The sequence below is a fragment of the Oncorhynchus keta genome, chromosome 8 (assembly GCF_023373465.1).
Source record: "Oncorhynchus keta strain PuntledgeMale-10-30-2019 chromosome 8, Oket_V2, whole genome shotgun sequence".
Lineage (NCBI taxonomy): Eukaryota > Metazoa > Chordata > Actinopteri > Salmoniformes > Salmonidae > Oncorhynchus > Oncorhynchus keta.
In genome coordinates this window covers 26,050,789-26,073,446 of record NC_068428.1, presented here as the reverse complement: position 1 = coordinate 26,073,446, position 22,658 = coordinate 26,050,789, and the positions used below count along the sequence as shown (strand labels likewise).

Sequence of the window (22,658 nt, the reverse complement as noted above, 5' to 3'; positions counted from 1 at the left end):
CCTCTGTCCAGTGTCTGTGTACTTTTGCCCATCTTAATATTTTTATTGGCCAGTCTGAGATGTTTTTTCTTTGTAACCCTGCCTAGAAAGCCACCATCCAGGAGTCCCCTCTTCACTGTTGACGTTGAGACTTGTGTTTTGCAGGTATTATTTAGTTGAAGACTTGAGGTGTCTGTTTCTCCTCTTTCTCCTCTCCCACTCTTTCTATTCTGGTTAGAGACAGTTTGTGAAGGGAGTAGTACACAGTGTTGTATGAGATCTTCAGTTTCTTGGCAAGTTCTCGCATGGAATAGCCTTCATTTCTCAGAACAATTATAGACTGACAAGTTTCAGAAGAAAGTTATTTGTTTCTGGGCATTTTGAGCCTGTAATCAAACCCACAAATGCTGATGCTCCAGATACTCAACTAGTCTAAAGAAGGCCAGTTTTATTGCTTCTTTAATCAGACAACAGTTTCCAATTGTGCTAAAATAATTGCAAAAGGGTTTTCTAATGATCAATTAGCCTTTTAAAATGATACACTTGGATTGGCTAACACAACGTGCCATTGGAACAGAGGATTGATGGTTGCTGATAATGGGCCTCTATGTAGATATCCCATAAAATATCTGCCGTTTCCATGTACAATAGTCATTTACAACATTAACAATGTCTACACTGTATTTCCAATAATTTTTATGTTATTTTGATTGGACAAAAAAAAAAAAAAAACTTTTCTTTCAAAAACAAGGACATTTCTAAGTGACCCCAAATTTCTGAACGGTAGTGTAGCTGCTCTCTGACCTCTCTCTGTTGTGTTTCAGTGGACCAGGCCGACCCCTATGCCCATGTAGCTGCCCTCCATTTTGACCAGATGCTCCAGCGGTTTGGCTCGCCCATCATCATCCTCAACCTCGTCAAGGTAACAGCACCTCACCTCACTGCACCGTACCCCCCACCACAGGGCACCTCAGACCAACACCTCAGTCACGCTGTTAATGGAACAACGGAATAATTACTCTGGTAGAAACTGAGTCCAATAGATGAAACCTTCCTCAGAGTACCCATTTACGATACTGTTACATCAGCGGACAGTTAAAGGATTGTTCCACAGTTTGTCTCCACGGATCCATTTACTTCATTTAAATTGTAGTGTGTTCACCCATAAAAGGATTCATTCATTCAAGGTTTATACAAATATGTCCATTCAATAGAGAATTGCGTCAGAAAAGCAATAGTCCAAACCTCATGCCTCTACCATGAGAATACTCAGAGAATTGAGCATGTTTAGAGTGAATGGAATGTCGTCACCGGGATGATCAAAAAGTGGTCACTGCTCAATAGAACTCTGTGGTGCTGCTTCATGGCAGATTGGCGCTAATATCGGACATCAACTGACAAGCTAACCATTGGCTACAGGTTCATGATTGAAAACATGGGCTTTTTCTAAATTAAATCCGCGGAATAGAAAGCAACATAGGGACTAAATAATATTTATTTAGAAGGCTGCCAGACTGAATTTCATTATCCACCCTCCGCGTAGACAATCTGTTCCAGTTTTCATTGTGTATTTCTGAGTCTCTCCCTTTAAATCGCTATAGAAACAGCCCCTCTAAATGTAAATTGAAGGCCAATATCCAGCCAATGGAAGCCAAGGATCGGGATATGAAAATTACGAGGGTATCAAGTTGATTTTGATAGGTCCATCCTGCAGAAAGACTTCCAAATGGTGCCATCTCCCACTGCTAAATATGGAAGAGATACAACCAAGAGCACCTCAGTCTAAACGAGCAAACTAACGTTCTTATTTCATCAACACGGTCAAGAACAAGTGATTGATAATGACAGGGCAAACAAAGGAAACTACATTTTGACATTAATTTATAGCACGCTCTTGAATTGCCCTGTTTTTCTATACATTTTAGAGCAGGGAGTGAATGCCCTATAAATTGTTAGTGGCCCTAGTTATCCAAATTGCCCGGAAATAAGTTTGGTGTCACTTAAAAGCCATATCTCAGACTGGCCAATGAAAACAAAAGATTAAGATGGGCAAAAGAACACAGGCACTGGCATATGGCTTTTCATTTCTCTTCCTAGAAGGCCAGTGTCCCGGAGTTGCCTTGTCACTGTTGACGAGTGTTTTGCGGGTACTATTTAATGAAGCTGACAGGCGAGGACTTGTGAGGCATCTGCGGCAGGGTAGCCTAGTGGTTAGAGTGTTGGACTAGTAAACGGAAGGTTGCAAGTTCAAACCCCCGAGCTGACAAGGTACAAAAATATGTCATTCTTCCCCTGAACAGGCAGTGAACCCACTGTTCCTAGGCCGTCATTGAAAATAAGAATTTGTTCTTAACTGACTTGCCTATTTAATTAAAGGTTAAAAAAATATATATAAAAAAAACTAGACACTAATGTACTTGTCCTCTTGCTCAGTTGTGCACTGGGGCCTCCCACTCCTCTTTCTATTCTGGTTAGAGCCAGTTTGCACTGTTCAGTGAAGGGAGTAGTACATAGCATTGTACAAGATCTTCAGTTTCTTAGTAATTTCTCGTATGGAATAGCTTTAATTTCTCAGAACAAGAATAGACTGACTAGTTTCAGAAGAAACATATTTGTTTCTGGCCATTTTCAGCCTTTAATCGAACCCACAAATGCTGATGCTCAAGATACTCAACTAGTCAAAGAAGGCCCGTTCTATTGCTTCTTTATTCAGACAACAGTCTTCAACTGTGCTAACACAATTGCAAAAGCGATTTCTATTGATCAATTAACCTTTTTAAAAACTAGCTAACACAACATGCCATTGGAACACAATAGTGATGGCTGCTGATAATGGGCCTCTGTACGCCTATGTGGATATTCCATAAAAAATCTGCCGTTTCCAGCTACAATAGTCATTAACAATGTCTACACTGTATTTCCGATCATTTTGATGTTATTTTAATGGACAAAAAAATGTGCTTTTCTTTCAAAAACAAGGACATTTCTAAGTGACCACAAACTTACTTTTGAACGGTAGTATATATACAGTACCAGTCAAAAGTTTGGACACACCTACTCATTCAAGGGTTTTTCTTTATTTTTGTTATTTTTTTACATTGTAGAATAATAGTGAAGCTCTGAAATAACATATATGGAATCATGTTTAAAAAATCTAAATATATTTTAGATTCTTCAAAGTAGTCACCCTTTGCCTTGATTACAGCTTTGCACACTCTTGGCATTCTCTCAACCAGCTTCACCTGGAATGCTTTTCTTGAAGGAGTTCCCACATATGTTGAGCACTTGTTGCCTTCTTTTCCTTCACTGCGGTCCAACTCATCCCAAACCATCTCAATTGGGTTGAGGTTGGGTGATTGTGGAGGCCAGGTCATCTGATGCAGCACTCCATCACTCTCCTTCTTGGTCAAATAACCCTTATGCAGCCTGGAGATGTTGGGTCATTGTCCTTTTGAAAAACAAAGGATAGTCCCATTATGCGAAACCCAGATGGGATGGCGTATTGCTGCAGAATGCTGTGGTTCAGTGTGCCTTGAATTCTGAATAAAACCCTTCTGCAATTATGTTAGCACAGCTGAAAACTGTTGTTCTGATTGAAGAAGCAATAAAACTGTCCTTCTTTAGACTAGTTGAGTATCTAGAGCATCAGCATTTGTGGGTTCAATTACAGGCTCAAAATGGTCAGAAACAATTAACTTTATTCAGAATTTTTTAGAAATCTCATACAACGCTGTGTACTATTCCCTTCACAGAACAGCACAAACTGGCGCTAACCAGAATATAAAGAGAGGAATTCTGGAATGCATTTCAATTAACAGGTGTGCCTTGTTAAAAATGAATTTGTGGAATTTCTTTCTGGGCCAAGAAACATGAGCAATGGATATTAGACCGGTGGAAATTTGTCCTTCCGTCTAGAGTCCAAATGGTATGTTTTTGGTTCCAACCGTCTTTGTGAGATGCGGTATGGGTGAAAGGATGATCTCTGCATGTGTATTTCCCACCGTAAAGCATGGAGGAGGAGGTGGTATGGTGTGGGGGTGCTTTGCTGGTGACACGGTCTGTGATTTATTTCGAATTAAAGGCAAACAACCATCATGGCTACCACGGCATTCTGCAGCGATACGCCATCCCATCTGGTTTGGGGTCAGTGGCACTATCATTTGTTTTTCAATAGGACAATGACCCCAAACACACCTCCAGGCTGTGTAAGGGCTACCAAAAAGGAGAGTGATGGAGTGCTACATCAGATGACCTGGCCTCCACAATCATCTGACTTTAACCCAATTGAGATGGTTTTGGCAGAGTTGGACCGTATAGTGAAGGAAAAGCAGCCAACAAGTGCTCAGCATTTGTGGAAACTCCTTCAAGACTGTTGGAAAAACATTCCAGGTGAAGCTTGTTGAGAGAATGCCAAGAGTGTGCAAAGCTGTCATCAAGGCAAAGGGTGGCTATTTGAAGAATCTCAAATATAAAATATATTTAGATTTGTTTAACTTTTTTGGTTACTACGTGAGTCCATGTGTGGTATTTCATAGATTTGATGTCTTCACTATTATTTTACAATGTAGAAAATAGTAAAAATGAAGAAAAACCCTTGAATGAGTAGGTGTTCTAAAACCAGTAGTGTAGCTTACTCCAGTAGTAGTGAGAGGACTTGACTGGCAAGCCATACATTAGTTACCAGTCTATTGCTGCTCTGACTTCAAAGTTAAAGACCTATATGTTAATGTGACTTGTGACAGAATGCAGGGCTAGCAGCTTGTGGTGATACTGCCAGAGAGGAGAGCGCTGAAGTGAATGGTTATACAAGCACTTCTGACTCAATCAGCCAGGCTGTTGTCCTCTTTCTGTGTGAAGTAATTATTCCTGGTTCTTGTTGTTCTCGGTTCTGTAAAGTGGGTTGGAAACTATTGGGGCCATACTTGCAAACATAAAAAAGTCATAATAATTTTAAGTTCAACCTGGACCTCTGTCTCAAAATGTGCATCAGCCAAATACAATCGTAGCTGATGCAGAACTTATCGGATATAATCATTGTCAGCTGGTGAGGTTAGCATAAGGCTAACATGTGCCATGTTATCTGATGGGACCAGTTATAATGTAGCATTCTATCATGTGCAACTATGTTTACGATTGTATCTGGCTGATGCTCGTTTTGAGACGGGTCCAGGTTAAACAAAATATATATATCATGTTCGGAATTATGGCCCCATTGTGCTGTTTTCCAAGCATTATATTACTGCAATGTTACAATTAACATATTTATACTAAAGATGGCATTAAATAAGCTTTTGGAGAGAAAAAAAACACATTCTCCGGTGTCAGATGTCCCTGTGGGGGAGAAAACAAGGAGAGGGGGAGAGATGTAATATCCAACATGACCATAATGAAGTGTTGACAGACACATCCAAATGACTGAGAATTTAACTTGAGGATTTTTCTAAGAAACCAGCAGGATTCCTGGAATCACACCTTCATGTGATTGGACAATAGCCTGGTGTGTTAGCTAGTGAAGGTTTAGGCTAACTCCCTAAGCTAACTCAATACATTGGAAAATAACAGTTGTTGTGGTTACTCTGACAGATGGAGTGATAAGAGGTACTAGAGAGAAACTGGTTAGGGGCTAGTGATTACAAGCTGTTGAAGAACCACCTTAAATGCACTCATGCACACTCACACTCTCTTCACACAGTGTTGTGAACCCCCCTTCTTACTGCTGAGCTCGGGTGTCCTGTGTATGTCACTCACAAGGGAACGAGGAGAGGGATAGCCAATCACAGCCCTCCGTTGCCTGCACAAGCTCGGCCATGTGCAGTAGGGGAGGAGAGGGTAGGGTGCTCCCCCTTAGTCCCATGCTCCCCGGTCCCCCCCTCCCTCTCACTCACTATCTCACTCACAAGCAGAAATCAAAAAAGTCACCATAGACTTTGCAACGTAGGAGTGATTTGTGTTGGCCAGTGATGGGTAGGTGGGGGTGTGTCACTCATCAGGATCCATTTCTCTTAACTGGGAAATTCCCTTGTTTGTGCAGAGACACATTTAACCACTGTTCATTTGTCACATCAAGAGCCTCTGTCATGCCTTGCCACACTCTCTTATGCAGGTATGTGAGATCTGTGTGTATCCATGTGCATGCATTTTGCATGACGCCCATCTGTGTGTGCAGAGCATGTACTGCACTGCATGCATGGTGTGCTAGCACATGATGAGTGTGTTTGCAGTTGTGCGCGTGTATGCATGATACTTTGTTTGGCGTGCGTGTGTGTGTGTGTGTGTTTTGATGCCATGCTGTGAGAGAGAGCCTAGCAGTGGTTAATGGCTGGTTATTAACTGGGCTGTGACACTGATAGAGGCGTGTGTGTGTTTTGTAGATAAGTGGTTAAAAGGTTGTTGAAGGTCTAGCGACCGGGGTGATCTTTAGGAGAGATGACAGGAGGAGCAGCAGGGGTAGACTCTCTTGGCTTCAAACAGAATGAATAGGAACTGACAGTGCTCAGGAAGTAGCCAGCATATGTGAGGGAGAGTGTGTTTTGAGAGAATGTTTTGTAGAGAGGAACTGAACTTCTGGTAGACAGACATAGTTTGGCTGCTGTAGACATGATTAGCTGAAGTCAATGCAGAGCTAGGAGTACTGTGTGTGTGTGTGTCTGCGTTGGAGAGAAGAGGTCATGACTAATGCGTGACACGTACATGCGCACACACTGCTCCTGTGGGTGAACTGGCATTAATGTCTGGAAATAGTTCTCTCTTAAGGTAGCTCCATCTGATCTTAGTTACAGATGTAGGATCTTAATTTGATCATTATTTTGTTGCTGAGAATTCCTGCACTTGTACAAACTTGTAGTGTATTTGAATTTCCACTTTGACATTTCAGACTTAAATTTGCCCTAATGAAAAATGTATCAACCCCTACAAAAAGTCCATTAATTATAATCTACATAATTCACATTTCCTGTTGCTGCAGAACTATTTTCCTGCTTTAGCAAACTGGCTCAAATTATTAAGGTCCTACATCTGTATGTAGTTAACGGATTGAGATGTTAAGAAAACGTTATGTTCATTCAGGTGGTACCGTTGTGGGAGAAATTTTCCAGAGACAAAAAATTATGAAGTTACCATAGACTTTCATGCATTTTCTCATAAATCAGAGACCTTTCCTTCAGTGTAAATGAGTAATGCTGATGATGTGTGTGTCTCCGTGTCTGTGTGTAGAAACGAGAGAAGAGAAAGCATGAGAAGATCCTCAGTGAGGAGCTCTTACCTGCTGTAATCAACCTCAACCAGTTCCTCCCTCCAGAACACTGCATCGACTACATCGCCTGGGACATGGCCCGATACACCAAGAGGTACAGATCTAGGATCAGCTCACCCAAACCCTATCCTTAACCATTAATGGCGAAACGCCTAAGATCAGTGTTTGGTTGCGACTTCGTCCTACTCATACCTGCTGCTTTAGCTTAACCCTACACCAGCATCGTGTTCTGTAAAAGCCAGAGGTACAAAATGTTGTTCCAGCAACCTAAGTCAACACCTCAGAACATTTAATGGTTCCCAAACGTTTTGGGTCCACAACCCTATTTTTATATCTGAAAAGTCTCGTGACCCCACCCTTGTGAATTAACAACCAATGTTTACTTTTAATGTGGGACTGTGACAGTCAATTGCAAGTTATGCTGATGTATAATGTCTCATATCTTGCCACCACTAATGAGATGGGTGCGGTTGATGAATGTCGCGTCGGAGCTTCTCAAAGTCAGGGGGCGTGGTCGACAGTATGCACCTCCTCTCTGCTGTCACATCCAACCCTGATCTATATTTGCTTTTAATGCAGACAAGCACTGGATCCAGCTTCACACATATGAGCTGGCGAAGGGTAGTCTACCATGACCTTCATGGTGCTTTCAAGACAACTGGGAACTTTGAAAAATCCGAGGTTGAATCCTGACATTAGTGACCTTCAGGTCGGAAAGTCTGAGCTCTAGAAAGAGAGCTGAGTTCCCGAGTTACATGACTGTTCAAAGCAAATTTTCCCAGTTGGAGCTCTCTCTTCATTCCGAGTTACCAGTTGTCTTGGGAAGTAAGTTCCAAAGTGCCCTTCCAAGTGTTGGAGGTGAGCGGTCATCACTCATGTGGGACACTTACTGATGCTGTTTTCTGTTATTTTCATTACACTGAAGGTCAACCAAGTCAGTTGTTTTTACATCCATTGTGAATGACAACCGCTCCTCTCTCAATGCGAAAAATCACATTCACGTTCATAACTAGAGTGCGGAGGCCTGCCTGTCGTCCCGGGATAGATGGAGCTCCATCTGTGCAAAAGCCCACCATTCCTTCCCATATGGATTCTGTTTTTCATCAATATAGCCACAGCACACTCGGGAATCGTGAGACAGAACAATATGTCCTCGTGAATAGCCTCCCCCAACATTTATAGCCAACAAAAGTCAATGCATGGGCATCTCGATCCTCACAGCTAACATCCATTTGGAGAGCATAAGCTGGGGAGTTTTGGAGTACAATCATTTTCATTTTAGATTTTTAAGGTTAACCACGTAAAAATGCTGAGATACAAAGACGATATAAGATATTTTTTGTATTTATTTATGACATTTTTGGGGGGGATTTGGGAAATCCTCCCGCAACCCCATTTTCATATCTGCCCCCTAGTTTGGGAACCTCTAGGCTACGCTCACCAACAATGGACCTAACTTTAACAGTAGAGGAGTTACTGTTGCTGTCCCTGAAAGAAATGTTCAAGTTCAATGAAAACATTTTTCAAAGAGACCTTTTAAGTTACCTAACACTCATTCATATGTTTTCTCTCTCTGGCTGCCCCACCCTCTGTCTGTCTGTCTGCCCTCTATCTGTTTGCCCCGGTCTCTGTCTGTCTGTCTGCCCTCTGTCTGTTTGCCCCGGTCTCTGTCTGTCTGCCTGCCCCGCCCCCTCTCTCTGTCTCTCTCTCTCTCTTTAAGGGGCTTTATTGGCATGGGAACATATGTTTACATTGCCAAAGCAAATTAAATGGATGATAAACAGAAGTAAAATTAACAATCAGAATAAACATTACACTCACAGAAAGTTTCAAAAGAATAGAAACTTTTCAATGTAGCTGAAGTTCAAAAAATAATAAATATGGTTTTATTTAAACTGGTTGCTTTTGTAGCAACCTGTCACATCTTGCTGCTGTGATGGAACACTGTGGTATTTCACCTAATAGATATGTGAGTTTATCAAAATGTAATTTGTTTTCCAATTCTTTGTGGATCTGTGTAATTTGAGGGAAATGTATCTCTCTAATATGGTCATACATTTGGCAGGAGGTCAGGAAGTGCAGCTCAGTTTCCACCTAATTTTGTGGGCAGTGTGCACATTGCCTGTTTTCCTTTGTGAGCCATGTCTGCCTACGGCAGCCTTTCTCAATAGCAAGGCTATGCTCACTGAGTCATTACATAGTCAAAGCTTTCCTTAATTTTGGGTCAGTCAGTGGTCAGGTATTCTGCCAATGTGTACTCTCTGTTTAGGACCAAATAACATTCCAGTTTGCTCAGTTTTCCAATGTGTCAAATAATAATCTCATCTCTCTCTCCCCCGCTCCCTCCCTCTCTCAGTAAGCTGTATAACGTGCTGGACCGTCTTAGTATGATAGCAGAGAACGTGGTCAAGAGGACTGGCTTCTTCATCAACCGCTCTGACTTCTTCTGCCACACCCTCAGACCAGATGAGAGGTACACACACACACACACACACACACACACACACACACACACACACTCACTCACTCACACCCTCAGACCAGACGAGAGGCACACACACACACACACACACACACACACACACACACACACACACACACACACACACACACACACACACACACACACACACACACACACACACACACACTCACACCCTCAAGCTAGACGAGAGGTACACACACACACCCTCTGGGCAGACGAGAGTTACACACCCTCAAGCCAGACGAGAGGTACACACACACACACACTCACACCCTCACTCACACCCTCAAGCTAGACGAGAGGTACACACGCACACCCTCTGGGCAGACGAGAGTTACACACACTCAAGCCAGACGAGAGGTACACACGCACACCCTCTGGGCAGACGAGAGTTACACACCCTCAAGCCAGACGAGAGGTACACACGCACACCCTCTGGGCAGACGAGAGTTACATACCCTCAGGCCAGACGAGAGGTACACACAAACAGGCCAGACGAGAGGTGAGCCCAGAGGGGTAAAAACTTGCGCCCTTTACACCCCAACCTATACCTCTATAACTACCTCACCCCACCCTCTAGATTTTTTTTACAGGGGTTGGTGTTAAATTGTCATAATTGGTTTTAATTGTGATTATTGCTACGTTTGTTTTTTTATAATATGTTTATTATTTTACAATAAAAAATCAAATAGAAAAGACAGCAATACTAACAATGACATTCATTGTACTGTTGAATGGGATGGCCAATTTAGAGGACAAAACAAAACTTAACCTGTTGATCCTACCCCCTACTTTTTCAAACATTCTGTTAAAAATCGCGCAACATTTCAGCGCCCTGCTACTCATGCCAAGAATATAGTATATGCATATGATTAGTATGTGTGGATAGAAAACACTCAGACGTTTCTAAAACTGGTTAAATCAGGACTGTGACTATAACAGAACGTGCGTTTCATCGAAAAGCGCAGGAAAATCTGATCACTGAAAACTGGAAAATATATCAATGCGCCACTTGAATGTATTGTTGAATAGAAACCACATTACCTGGAGCCGAGGTTGCAATACCTACAGCTTCCACACGATGTCAACAGTCTTGTCATTTGCCTAGGATTTGTTTCTTGGTCAAACGAACAAGAGACACCCCATTTCTTCCGGTCTCCAACAGGATATTTTGGTTGAGATTTATCCAGACATTATTTCAAGAAATACAGCTATAGAATATACATCGCCCCGTGATCAATTTGATCGATTATTAATGTTTACTAATACCTAAAGTTGCATTACAAAAGTATTTCGAAGTGTTTTGTGAAAGTTTATCGTCTACTTTTTAAATTTTAAAAAATGACGTTGCGTTATAAAACGCTGTTTTTTTCGTTTATCACACAGTCTTCATAGATCGATATCTAGGCTATATATGGACCGATTTAATCGAAAAAAAGACCCAATAGTGATGTTTATGGGACATCTAGGAGTGCCAACAAAGAAGATCGTCAAAGGTAATGAATGTTTTATATTTTATTTCTGCATTTTGTGTAGCGCCGACTATGCTAATTATTTTGTTTACGTCCCCTGCGGGTCTTTAGGGGTGTTGCATGCTATCAGATAATAGCTTTTCATGCTTTCGCCGAAAAGCATTTTAAAAATCTGACTTGTTGGCTGGATTCACAATGAGTGTAGCTTTAATTCAGTACCCTGCATGTGTGTTTTAATGAACGTTTGAGTTTTAACGAGTGCTATTAGCATTTAGCGTAGCGCATTTGCATTTCCAGATGTCCAGATTGGAAGCCTGCATGTCGGGTGGAGGTAAGAGGTTTTAACTCACACATACACAAAATAAAACAAAATCCTATTAGGTGGTACATGTATAAGAAGACAGCATATAGTCATTACAAGCAGTGTAGTTAAGCCAAAAATAAATGTTGAGTGGAGTACAGCACAGAGCAGCAGCAGATCTTCAACCCAGTTATAAAGCGGGACTAGACCATTTCTCCAGTATCGGCTGCTATATTTTGTAAAATATTGGACTTCTATTGGAGGTATTGTATCGAGTCTTTACCATATGTATTACATTCCCTAAATCCCGTAACCACATTACAAAGGTAGGTACAGTCTCCAGTTTCAAAATTGCAATATGAGCCTTTTGGTTAATAGAGTACAAAGAGAGACAGCTTTCCCTTCGTGGTTATTCCCATCAACTGTACCAAACAGAGCAGTCATTGGGTCTGGGGCTAGAACTCTATCAAAGGCTCTAGATAAATAATCAAAAATTAGAGCCCAGTAAACATGTAATTTAGGACATGTCCAGAATAAGTGGGTCAACGTCCCCTCATCCTGCTTGCACTTCTCACACAGTGGTGAGGTGTCCGGGAATATTTTATGCAGTTTTACTTTTGAGTAATGTAACCTGTGTATCACCTTAAACTGTACAAGGTTGTGTCTGGCATTCAGTGGTTTATATTCCTGAGAGCTTCTACCCAGTCCTCATCTGAGATTTCTGACCCAAGTTCTTGTTCCCAAGCCCTTTTAATGGTGTCTGTGAATACCTCTATGTGGGCCTGTAGCACATCATACAGTCTAGAGACCGACCCTTTTGAATGGGGTTTGACAAGGATCAAGATATCTAATGTAGGACTATTTGACTTCATGCCATACTGTGGGATATGTGTCCTTACGAAGTTCCTGATTTGGAGGTATCTGAAAAAATGTGTTGTTGGCATGTTGAACTTTCCCTGTAATTGTTGAAATGAAGCTAACTGACCATCTATGTATAGATTACCAATTGTTGTGAGCCCCTTCTCCCTCCACTGTGAAAACACCATATCATCCAATGCAGGGTGGAAAGCATGATTCAGGCAAATCGGGCTGTCAATGTATACAGTGGGTATGTTAAGAAAATACCTCATCTGTTTCCAGATCCTAAGCGTGTGACAAATGACTGGGTTAGAGTCATAAGTGGATTTTTTCACATATGATGGGCTATTAACAAGTGCAGGGAGTGAGGGACGTTGACAGGAGGCCTGCTCAATCAAAAGCCATGCAGGCATATCCTTCTGTCTCATCGCAGGTAAACTTTCCCTCCAGAAAGACACAATGTTCAGATTAGCAGCCCAATAATACAGTTTAAAGTGAGGAAGGCCAAAGCCCCCCTCTATTTTGTACTTGCATAAATGCTTCTTTGAAATTCTGGCTGCCTTGTTATCCCATAAAAATGGAGTTACTATTGAATCCAGTTTCTTAAAATGGCTTTGTGGTATGAAATTGGGTAGACATTGGAAGAGGTAAAGAAACCTGGGTAGGACAACCATTTTAATAGTGTTTGTACGACCAACCAAGGAGATAGGCAGAGTTTTCCAAAAATCTATATTTTGTTTAAGCTGATATATTTTCTTGTCCCAATTCGCTTTCAATAGCTGATCAAGGTCTCTTGTCACTACAATGCCAAGGCTTGTGAACTTGTCCATCACTGTTCTAAACCGGGTAGATTGCAGAAATTGCATATCCACAGGCCGTGATATTGGCATCAACTCACTTTTTTGCCCGTTAATCTTGTAGCCAGAGAAGGAGCCAAATGTGTTTATCAAGTTAAGTAAGGGTGGAATAGAAGTTTTAGGCTTGGACAAAAACAAAAGAACATCGTCTGCATATAGGGACATTTTGTGCTGTGTGTCCTTTATTTTAACAGAAGCTATATCGGCACATGCCCGAATGAGAGTAGCAAGGGGTTCCATGGCTATAGCGAAGAGAGCAGGCGAAATAGGGCACCCCTGTCGGCACTCCTTGAACAAGCGGAATGACTGCGACATTTCTTGATTGGTTACCACGGACGCCATTGGGTGTGCATAAATAATTCTTATCCAATTAATAAATTCCTTTCCGAACCCGAAGTGCTCCAGAACCGACATCATATATTTCCACTCAATCCGGTAAAACGCCTTCTCTGCATCAAGAGCTATTACCACTGCCTCAACCTTATGATCGTGATACATTACGTTGAAAAGACGTCTCAAATTGTAGTGTATATGTCGGCCCGTGATAAAACCTGTCTGGTCATGGTGTATGATGTCAGAAATATCTGTTTTCAATCGGTTTGCCAATATCTTTGTCAACATTGTGTTTTCTATGGGGAGTAACGACACGGGGCGATAAGACATCTCCATGGAATCTCTATCTTTCTTCAAGATCAGTGCTATTGTAGCCTCATACAGTGTTGGCGGGAGTTTGGCATTTTCTTTGGATTGCTTAAACATTCGCAACATAAGTGGAGCTAGACTGGCGCAGTACTTCTTATAGAATTCTATTACATATCCATCGGGCCCAGGGGCCTTGCTGTTTGGAAATTGTGCTATCCGCTGTGTTAATTTCCTCCAAAGTTACCCCTGCATCGAGTGCAGAAGCTGCCCCTGTCTAGTTTAGGAAGTTCACATTCAGCGAGAAAGCGTTCCATAGTTTGTGGATCAGTAGCATCGCATTTTGATTGGTATAGCTCTGAGTAAAACTGCGCAAAGCATTTATTAATATCCTGCGGATCTGTTACTATTTTACCCTTCTTGTCTTTTATTTTGTGAATAGCTCTAGATGCCTGTACATGCCTTAGCTGTCTTGCTAATAATTTGTGGTTTGTCACCCAGTTCAAAATAACTTTGTTGCGTTCTAGCAAGTAAAGAGCCCACCCGTTTCGAAAGGATGGTATTGTATTCATATTTTAACTTTGTGATCGTCTCAAGGACTGTATACGAGGAATTCGTCCTAAAAACGTTCTCCTGTTCCCCTAACTCTCTTTCAATTTCTCTTAGCCTAGTATTGGCGCGTTTCTTCCTCTCTGATGTATAAGAAATAATGTAACCTCTAATCACAGCCTTTAGAGATTCCCAAAGGGTGGAGTCGTCAACACCCCCCGTGTCGTTAGTTCAGAGGAAAAAGGCAATCTGCTCCTTAAAATACTGACAAAAAGCCTAATCTTTCAGCAGGTATGCGTCTAAGCGCCACGGTCGCCGACCTGTCGACATATTGTCGAGTTTCAGCACCATGGACAGAGGAGAGTGGTCCGTAATTAGAATAGGGTGATAGGTAACCGACTCAGCTGCTGAAATTAGTTTGGAGTCCAACAGAAAATAGTCAATTCTGGAATATGATTTATGAACTGATGAAAAGAAAGAGTAATCCCTGTCTGTTGGGTGCGTCAGTCTCCAAATATTGACAATGTTAAGGTTAACAGGCCAGACGAGAGGTGAGCCCAGAGGGGTAAAAACTTGCGCCCTTTACACCCCAACCTATACCTCTATAACTACCTCACCCCACCCTCTAGATTTTTTTACAGGGGTTGGTGTTAAATTGTCATAATTGGTTTTAATTGTGATTATTGCTACGTTTGTTTTAATGTGTTAGACAAAGTCCCTCCGAGGGCTGCTATAAAGCTCCGTCTAATAACTAATCATACAGTATTTTACAATCAAGCATAAATAGCAATTACATTTCTTTTTTTCCCTTCTGACATAAATGAATGTCCAGTAATGGGAATAGATGGGTCTGTTAGATGGGAGTCTTGCTGAATAGTCATGGCCAGGATATCCCTACCTATCAGAGTAGATGATGGAGCATGCAGCAGCAGAAGGGTGTGAAGAACAGCGCACTGCTCACTATCTGCATATCTTAATCACAAGCATTGACATTTCCATCTGGTTACCTAAGCTGCTAGCCATTCTTCTAATGACGTATTTATTAGCTTTATGTTACATTATCAAACACACTCCCTTGCTTTTATACATGTGCTCATGCTTAAGAAACACACACACACGGCCGCCCACTCTCTCGTCTCTGGCGGGGTTGTTGACTTGAGTCCAGACCAGACGTGTCACAAATTAAAAGTCTTCCTCCATTTACTTCTTAATTTAATATTTCTTCTGTGCTTCCAGACATGTGACATTCTGACTAGCCCTGGGTTGTCTCATATGGAGACTCCCGTGGGGCTCACTGCTAGTCTGGAGGCTAACCTTCTTACACAACCACAATTATGAAAATAAATCAATCAATCAAAAGGGATTCAAAAGAAGAAACATATACACACACTACCGTTAAACTTTGGGGTCACTTAGAAATGTCCTTGTTTTTGAAAGAAAAGCACCATTTAAAATAACATCAAATTGATCAGAAATACAGTGGAGACATTGTTAATGTTGTTAATGACTATTGTAGCTGGAAACGGCAGATTTTTAATGGAATATCTACTTAGGTGTACAGATGCCCATTAACAGCAGCCATCAGTCCTGTGTTCCAAGGGAACGTTGTGTTACCTAATCCAAGTGTATCATTTTAAAAGGCTAATAGATCATTAGAAAAACCTTTTACAATCATGTTAGCACAGCTGAAAACTGTCCTGCTGTTTTAAAGAAGCAATAGAATCGGCCTTCTTTGGTCTAGTTGAGTACCAGTTGGTGTCATGATAGTTTGCCCCTGGTGATGCGTTGTGCAGACCGCACCACCCTTTGGAGAGCCTTGCGGTTGAGGGCAGTGCAGTTGCCTTATCAGGCTGTGATACAGCCCGACAAGGTGCTCTCGATTGTGCATCATTTTGGGTAGAGGTCAACCGATTAATCGGAATTGCCGATTAATTAGGGCCGACTTCAAGTTTTCATAACAATCTGTAATCGCCATTTTTGGACACTGATTATGGCCGATTACATTGCACTCCACGAGGAGACTGCGTGGCAGGCTGACTACCTGTTATGCGAGTGCAGCAAGGAGCCACGGTAAAGGTGCTAGCTAGCATTAAACTTATCTCATAAAAAACTATCAATCTTAACATAATCACTAGTTAACTACACATGGTTGATATTACTAGTATATCTAGCTTGTCCTGCGTTGCATATAATCGATACGGTGCATGTTAATTTATCATTGATTCACAGCCTACTTCAACAAACGGTGATTTAACAAACGCATTCGCGAAAATAGCACTGTCGCTGCACCAATGTGTACCTAACCATAAACATCAACGCCTTTCTTAAAATCAATACACAAGTATATATTTTTACACCTGCATATTTAGTTAATATTGCCATGAATTTCTTCTAACTAGGGAAATTGTGTCACTTCTCTTGCGTTTTGTGCAACAGAGTCAGGGTATATGCAGCAGTTTGGGCCGCCTGGCTTGTTGCGAACTGTGTGAAGACCATTTCTTCATAACAAAGACAGCCAACTTCGCCAAACTGGGGATGATTTAACAAAAGCGAAAATTTGCGAAAAAAGCACAATCGCTGCACTAATGTACCTAACCATAAACATCAATGCCTTTCTTAAAATCAATGCACAGAAGTATATATTTTTAAACCTGCATATTAATGTTAGCAGGCAATATTAACTCTGCAAATTGTGTCACCTCTCTTGCGTTCATTGCACGCAGAGTCAGGGTATATGCAACAGTTTGGGCTGCTGGCTCGCTGCGAACTTATTTGCCAGATTTTTACATAATTATGACATAACATTGAAGGTTGTGCAATGTAACAGTAATATTTAGACTTCGGGATGCCACCCGTTAGATAAAACACGGAACGGTTCCGTATTTCACTGAAAGAATAAACATTTTGTTTTCGAAATTATAGTTTCCGGATTTGACCATATTAATGACCTAAGGCTCGTATTTCTGTGTGTTATTATGTTATAATTAAGTCTATGATTTCATAGAGCAGTCTGACTAAGCGGTGGTAGGCAGCAGCAGGCTCATAAGCATTCATTCAAACAGCACTTTCCTGCATTTGCCAGCAGCTCTTCCATTGCGCTGTTTATGACTTCAAGCCAATCCACGCCCGAGATTAGGCTGGCAATACTAAAGTACCTATTAGAACATCCAATAGTCAAAGGTATATGAAATACAAATGGTATAGAGAGAAATAGTCCTATAATAACTACAACCTAAAACGTCCTACCTGGTAATATTGAAGACTCATGTTAAAAGGAACCACCAGCTTTCATATGTTCTCATGTTCTGAGCAAGGAACTTAAACGTTAGCTTTCTTACATAGCACTGGATTTCTTTTTGTAGTCTGTGATTTCCTTTAGACCCTGCCACATATGTCTTGTGTCTGAGCTATTGAATTGCGACTCCACCTTGTCCCTGGCATTTCACTTGTTTGATTGCCTTGTGGAAGGAATAGCTACACTGTTTATATTCAGACATATTCCCAGACCTCTTTCCATGGTTAAATGCGGTGGATCGCGCTTTTAGTTTTGCACGAATGCCGCCTTCCATCCACGGTTTCTGTTTAGGATAGGTGTTAATAGTCACAGTGGGTACATCATCTCCAATGCACTTCTTTATAAAAGCACTCACCGAGCCAGCGTATAGGTCGATGTTGTTCTGATGCTGACCGCAACATATTCCAGTCCGCTGATCAAAACAATCTTGAAGCGTGGCTTCCAATTGGTCGGACCAGCATTGAATGTTCTCGTCACTGGTACATCCTGTTTGAGTTTCTGCCTATAAGACGGAAGGAGCTAGATGGCATTATGGTCAGATTTGCAGAGGGGAGGGCGGGGGAGGGCTTTGTATGCATCACGGAAGTCAGAGTAGCAGTGGTTGAGGGTATTGTGCATGCGCGTAGCGCAATCAATATTCTGGTAGAATTTAGGTAGCCTTGTTCTCAAATTTGCTTTGTTAAAATCCCCAGCTATAATAAATGCAGCCTCAGGATGTATGGTTTCCAGTTTGCATATAGTCCAGTGAAGTTCCTTGATGGCCATCTTGGTGTCTGCTTGAGGGGGAATGTACACAGCTGTGACTATAACTGACGAGAATTCTCTTGGTAGGTAAAATAGCTGGCGCTTGATTGTAAGGAATTCTAGATCGGGTGAGCAGAATGACTTGACTTCCTGTATGTTGTTGTGATTACACCATGAGTCGTTAATCATAAAGCATACACGCCCCTATCTTTGCCCAGAGAGGTGTTTATCTCTGTCGGCGCGATGCATGGAGAAGCCCGGTGGCCGAACCGATTCCGACAACATATCCCAAGAGAGCCATGGTTTCTGTGAATCAGAGAATTTTACAATCTCTGATGTCTCTCTGGAAGGCAACCCGTGCCCTAATTTCATCTACCTTGTTGTCAAGAGACTGGACATTGGCTAGTAGTATACTCAGGTGCGGTGTGCACTTCTACGGAGCCTGACCAGGTGGCCGCTTCGTCTGCCCCTAATGCGGCATGGTTGTTTTGGATCTCCCACTGGAATTAGATCCTTTGTCCTGGGTGGTGGTCCGAACAGAGGATCCGCTTCGGGAAAGTTGTATTGCTGGTCGTAATGTTGGTAAGTTGACGTTGGGCTTATATCCAATAGCTCTTCCCGGCTGTATGTAATAAGACTTAAGATTTCCTTGGGTAACAATGTAAGAAATAATACATAAAAACTCGAAGCGAGGCGACCATCTCTGTCGGCGCCATCATAATGAGTGAGAGGCATCACTTCAGACCCAAGTTTAATCCCAGGCTGTGTCACAACCGGCCATGAGCATGAGTAGGGTGGCGTCCGGGTTAGGGGAGGTGTTGGCCGGGTGGGCTTTACTTGGCTCATCTCGTTCAAGCGACTCCTTGTGGCGGGCCAGGCGCCTGCAGGTTGAACAGTGTTTCCTCCGACACATTGGTGCGGCTGGCTTCCGGGTTAAGCAGTGCTTTTTTGGAGGATGCATGACTCAACCTTCGCCTCTCCCGAGCCCGTTGGGGAGTTGCAGCGATGAGACAAGATCGTAATTGGATCGCAATTGGATATCACGAAATTGGGGAGAAATAGGGGTTAATTCTTTTTTTTACATTAACATATCATGCATAGCATACAAGCCAGGGGCTAGACACACCTGGCAATGAAGCAAGCATAGAGTGACCTAAATTGATTAGCAAAGAAGACGGGATGGTAATCTTGAAGAGATGCTATGGGTAGAAGAGCCAATGTTTCTCTGGTTTTCATCACACAGTGCTTTATGCCATTGTGGCATTGGATAATTACTCCTCGATGCACCAGTCCTAAATGTGTTCAGATTCAGAAACTTCAAGTTTTGTCATCTCAAGACAATTAATGTGCATTGCAGGAGTATAAAAGTACAACAAGCATACTCCGTGTTGGATTGATTAAAGGAGTTTTCTCTTTCCTCAGGTGGGGAGATCTTGGGGGAAGTCTCACCTCAAGTGGGCGTGTCCAGGTACGGTATATTACACACCGTACACACCTGAGCAGGCGGTGGCTGTTGACATGGAAACCTGAAGGTGGAGATGATCTTTTATCAGCGCCCACATTCAAATGTTTTGTTGTTGTTGAGCTCTCCTCTCCCATCTTCAGACAGGTGTGTTGAGGACGAACTGCGTGGACTGTCTGGACCGTACTAACACGGCCCAGTTCATGGTGGGGAAGTGTGCTCTGGCCTATCAGCTCTATGCTCTGGGCATGATTGACAAGCCCAAGCTGCAGTTCGACACGGACTGTGTTAGGTAAAACCCTACTCTACTCTCGCCTCTGAGACTCACTTACACATTTTCTAAAAGTTGACATAAGTAATTAGAAAATGCTGTTGACATCTCTGACCTTGTGTGACCTTTACCCCCCTCCCCAATTCAGGCTGTTTGAGGAGCTGTATGAAGACCATGGGGACACCCTGTCTCTGCAGTACGGGGGCTCCCAGCTTGTCCACAGGGTGAAGACCTACCGGAAGATAGCCCCCTGGACACAGCACTCCAAAGACATCATGCAGACCCTGTCCCGTTACTATAGCAACGCTTTCTCAGGTAGATACGGACACACACTTTTATCTCACCTTTATTTAACCAGGTAGACCAGTTGAGAACTAGTTTTCATTTACAACTGCTACCTGGCCAAGATAAAGCAAAGCAGTGTGACACCAACAACACAGAGTTACACATGGAATAAACAAACATGCAGTCAATAACACAATAGAAAAGTCTATATACAGTGTGTGCAAATGGAGTAAGGTTAGGGAGGTGAGGCAATAAATAGGCCATAGTGGCAAAATAATAATTACAATTTAGCAATTAAACTGTGGAGTGATAGATGTGCAGAAGATGAATGTGTAATTAGAGATACTGGGGTGCAAAGGAGCAAAAAAATAAATAGCAATATGGGGATGAGGTAGTTGGGTGGGCTCTTTACAGATGGGCTATGTACAGGTGCAATGATCTGTAAGCTGCTCTGACAGATGATGCTTAAAGTTAGTGATGGAGATATGAGTCTCCAGCTTCAGTGACTTTTGCAATTCGTTCCAGTCATTGGCAGCAGAGAACTGGAAGGAAAGGCGGCCAAAGGAGGAGTTTAGTGGTGACCAGTGAAATATACCTGCTGGAGAGCGTGCTATGGGTGGGTGCTGCTATGGTGACCAGTGAGCTGAGATAAGGCGGGGCTTTACCTAGCATAGACTTATAGATGACCTGGAGCCAGTGGGTTTGGCGACGAATATGAAGTGAGGGCCAGTCAACAACAGCATACAGGTCGTAGTGGTGGGTAGTATATGGGGCTTTGTGACAAAACGGATGGCACTGTGATAGACTGCATCCAATTGGCTGAGTAGAGTGTTGGAGGCTATTTTGTTGCAAAATAGGAAGCCAACTGTAGATTACATTTTGGATTGGAGATGCTTAATGTGAGTCTGGAAGGAGAGTTTACAGTCTAACCAGACACCTAGGTATTTGTATTTGTCCACATATTCTAAGTCAGAACCGTCCAGAGTAGTGATGCTAGACGGGCGGGGAGGTGCGGGCAGCGATTGGATGAAGAGCATGCATTTAGTTTTACTTGCTTTTAAGAGCAGTTGGAGGCCATGGAAGGAGAGTTGTATGGCATTGAAGCTTGTCTGGAGGTTTGTTAACACAGTGTCCAAAGAAGGGCCAGAAATACACAGAATGGTGTCTTATGCTCGCAAGCACCCACATGCTCACACACACCCACATGCTCACACACACCCACATGCTCACACACACCCACACACACACCCACATGCACACACACACACACACACACACACACACACACACACACACACACACACACACACACACACACACACACACACACACACACACACACACACACACAATCCGTCATAACAAAAATAATTTTACCATTGCAAATTCTTTACAGGCATCCTGAATCTAGGTAGTCTCTCTTGACAGCCCTAGTTTGAGATTTCTTATGTAGGTAGTAGTGTCTCCGTGGTAACGGTGCCTCCCAGGTAACGGCGCCTCCGAGGTATGACCACATCATACCACTCACTCATCACCCCCGTATTGTTACTACGGCAACACACTCACTCAGGATCCCCCTATTCCCCCTATATACACACACATACTCCATTCACCCCTGCCCTGTCCTTATGACACCACTGCTAACTCATCCACTAGTGTCTCTTTCTCTCTCATTACCCCTCCTCATCCCCTCACCCCCTATTCATCCCCTCACCCCCTCCTCATCCCCTCACCCCCTCCTCATCCCCTCACCACCTCCTCACCCTCTCCCCTCACCCTCATCCCCTCTCCCCCCTCCTTTTCCTCATCCCCTCTCCCCATCCTCTCCCCCCTCCTCATCCCGTCCCCTCACCCCTCTCCTCATCCACTCTTCCTGCCCCCTCTTCTCCCTCCCCCTCCTTTTCCACTCTTCCTTCTCCCCTCCTGCCACCCCCCTCTTCTCCCGCCTCCTCCTCTTCAGCCGATTCCTTCATCTTCTCCCACCCCCCTCCTCTTCTCCTGCCCCGCCCTTCATCCACTCTTCCTTCTCCCCTCTTCTCCCATCCCACTCCTCTTCTCCCGCCCCCCTCCTCATCCTCCTCTTCTCCCGTCCCTCCTCTTCTCACATCCTCCTCTTCTCCCGCCCCTCCTCATCCACCCTTCCTTCCCCCTCCTCATCTCCCACCCCCCTCCTTATCCACTCTTCCTGCCCCCCTCCTCTTCTCCCACC

General features: G+C 43.0%; 1 protein-coding gene across 1 annotated transcript in view; it reads left to right on the top strand.

Moving 5' to 3' along the window:
* Window positions 1–22,658, top strand: part of fig4a (FIG4 phosphoinositide 5-phosphatase a) — a 107,838-nt gene that overhangs the window by 23,444 nt on the left and 61,736 nt on the right. Inside the window, exons 11-16 of the mRNA XM_035757719.1 lie at window positions 804–901; window positions 7,192–7,325; window positions 9,588–9,704; window positions 19,854–19,899; window positions 20,037–20,185; window positions 20,313–20,479. Coding sequence (XP_035613612.1) covers window positions 804–901; window positions 7,192–7,325; window positions 9,588–9,704; window positions 19,854–19,899; window positions 20,037–20,185; window positions 20,313–20,479 — 711 coding nt within the window. The remainder of the gene's footprint in view (window positions 1–803; window positions 902–7,191; window positions 7,326–9,587; window positions 9,705–19,853; window positions 19,900–20,036; window positions 20,186–20,312; window positions 20,480–22,658) is intronic.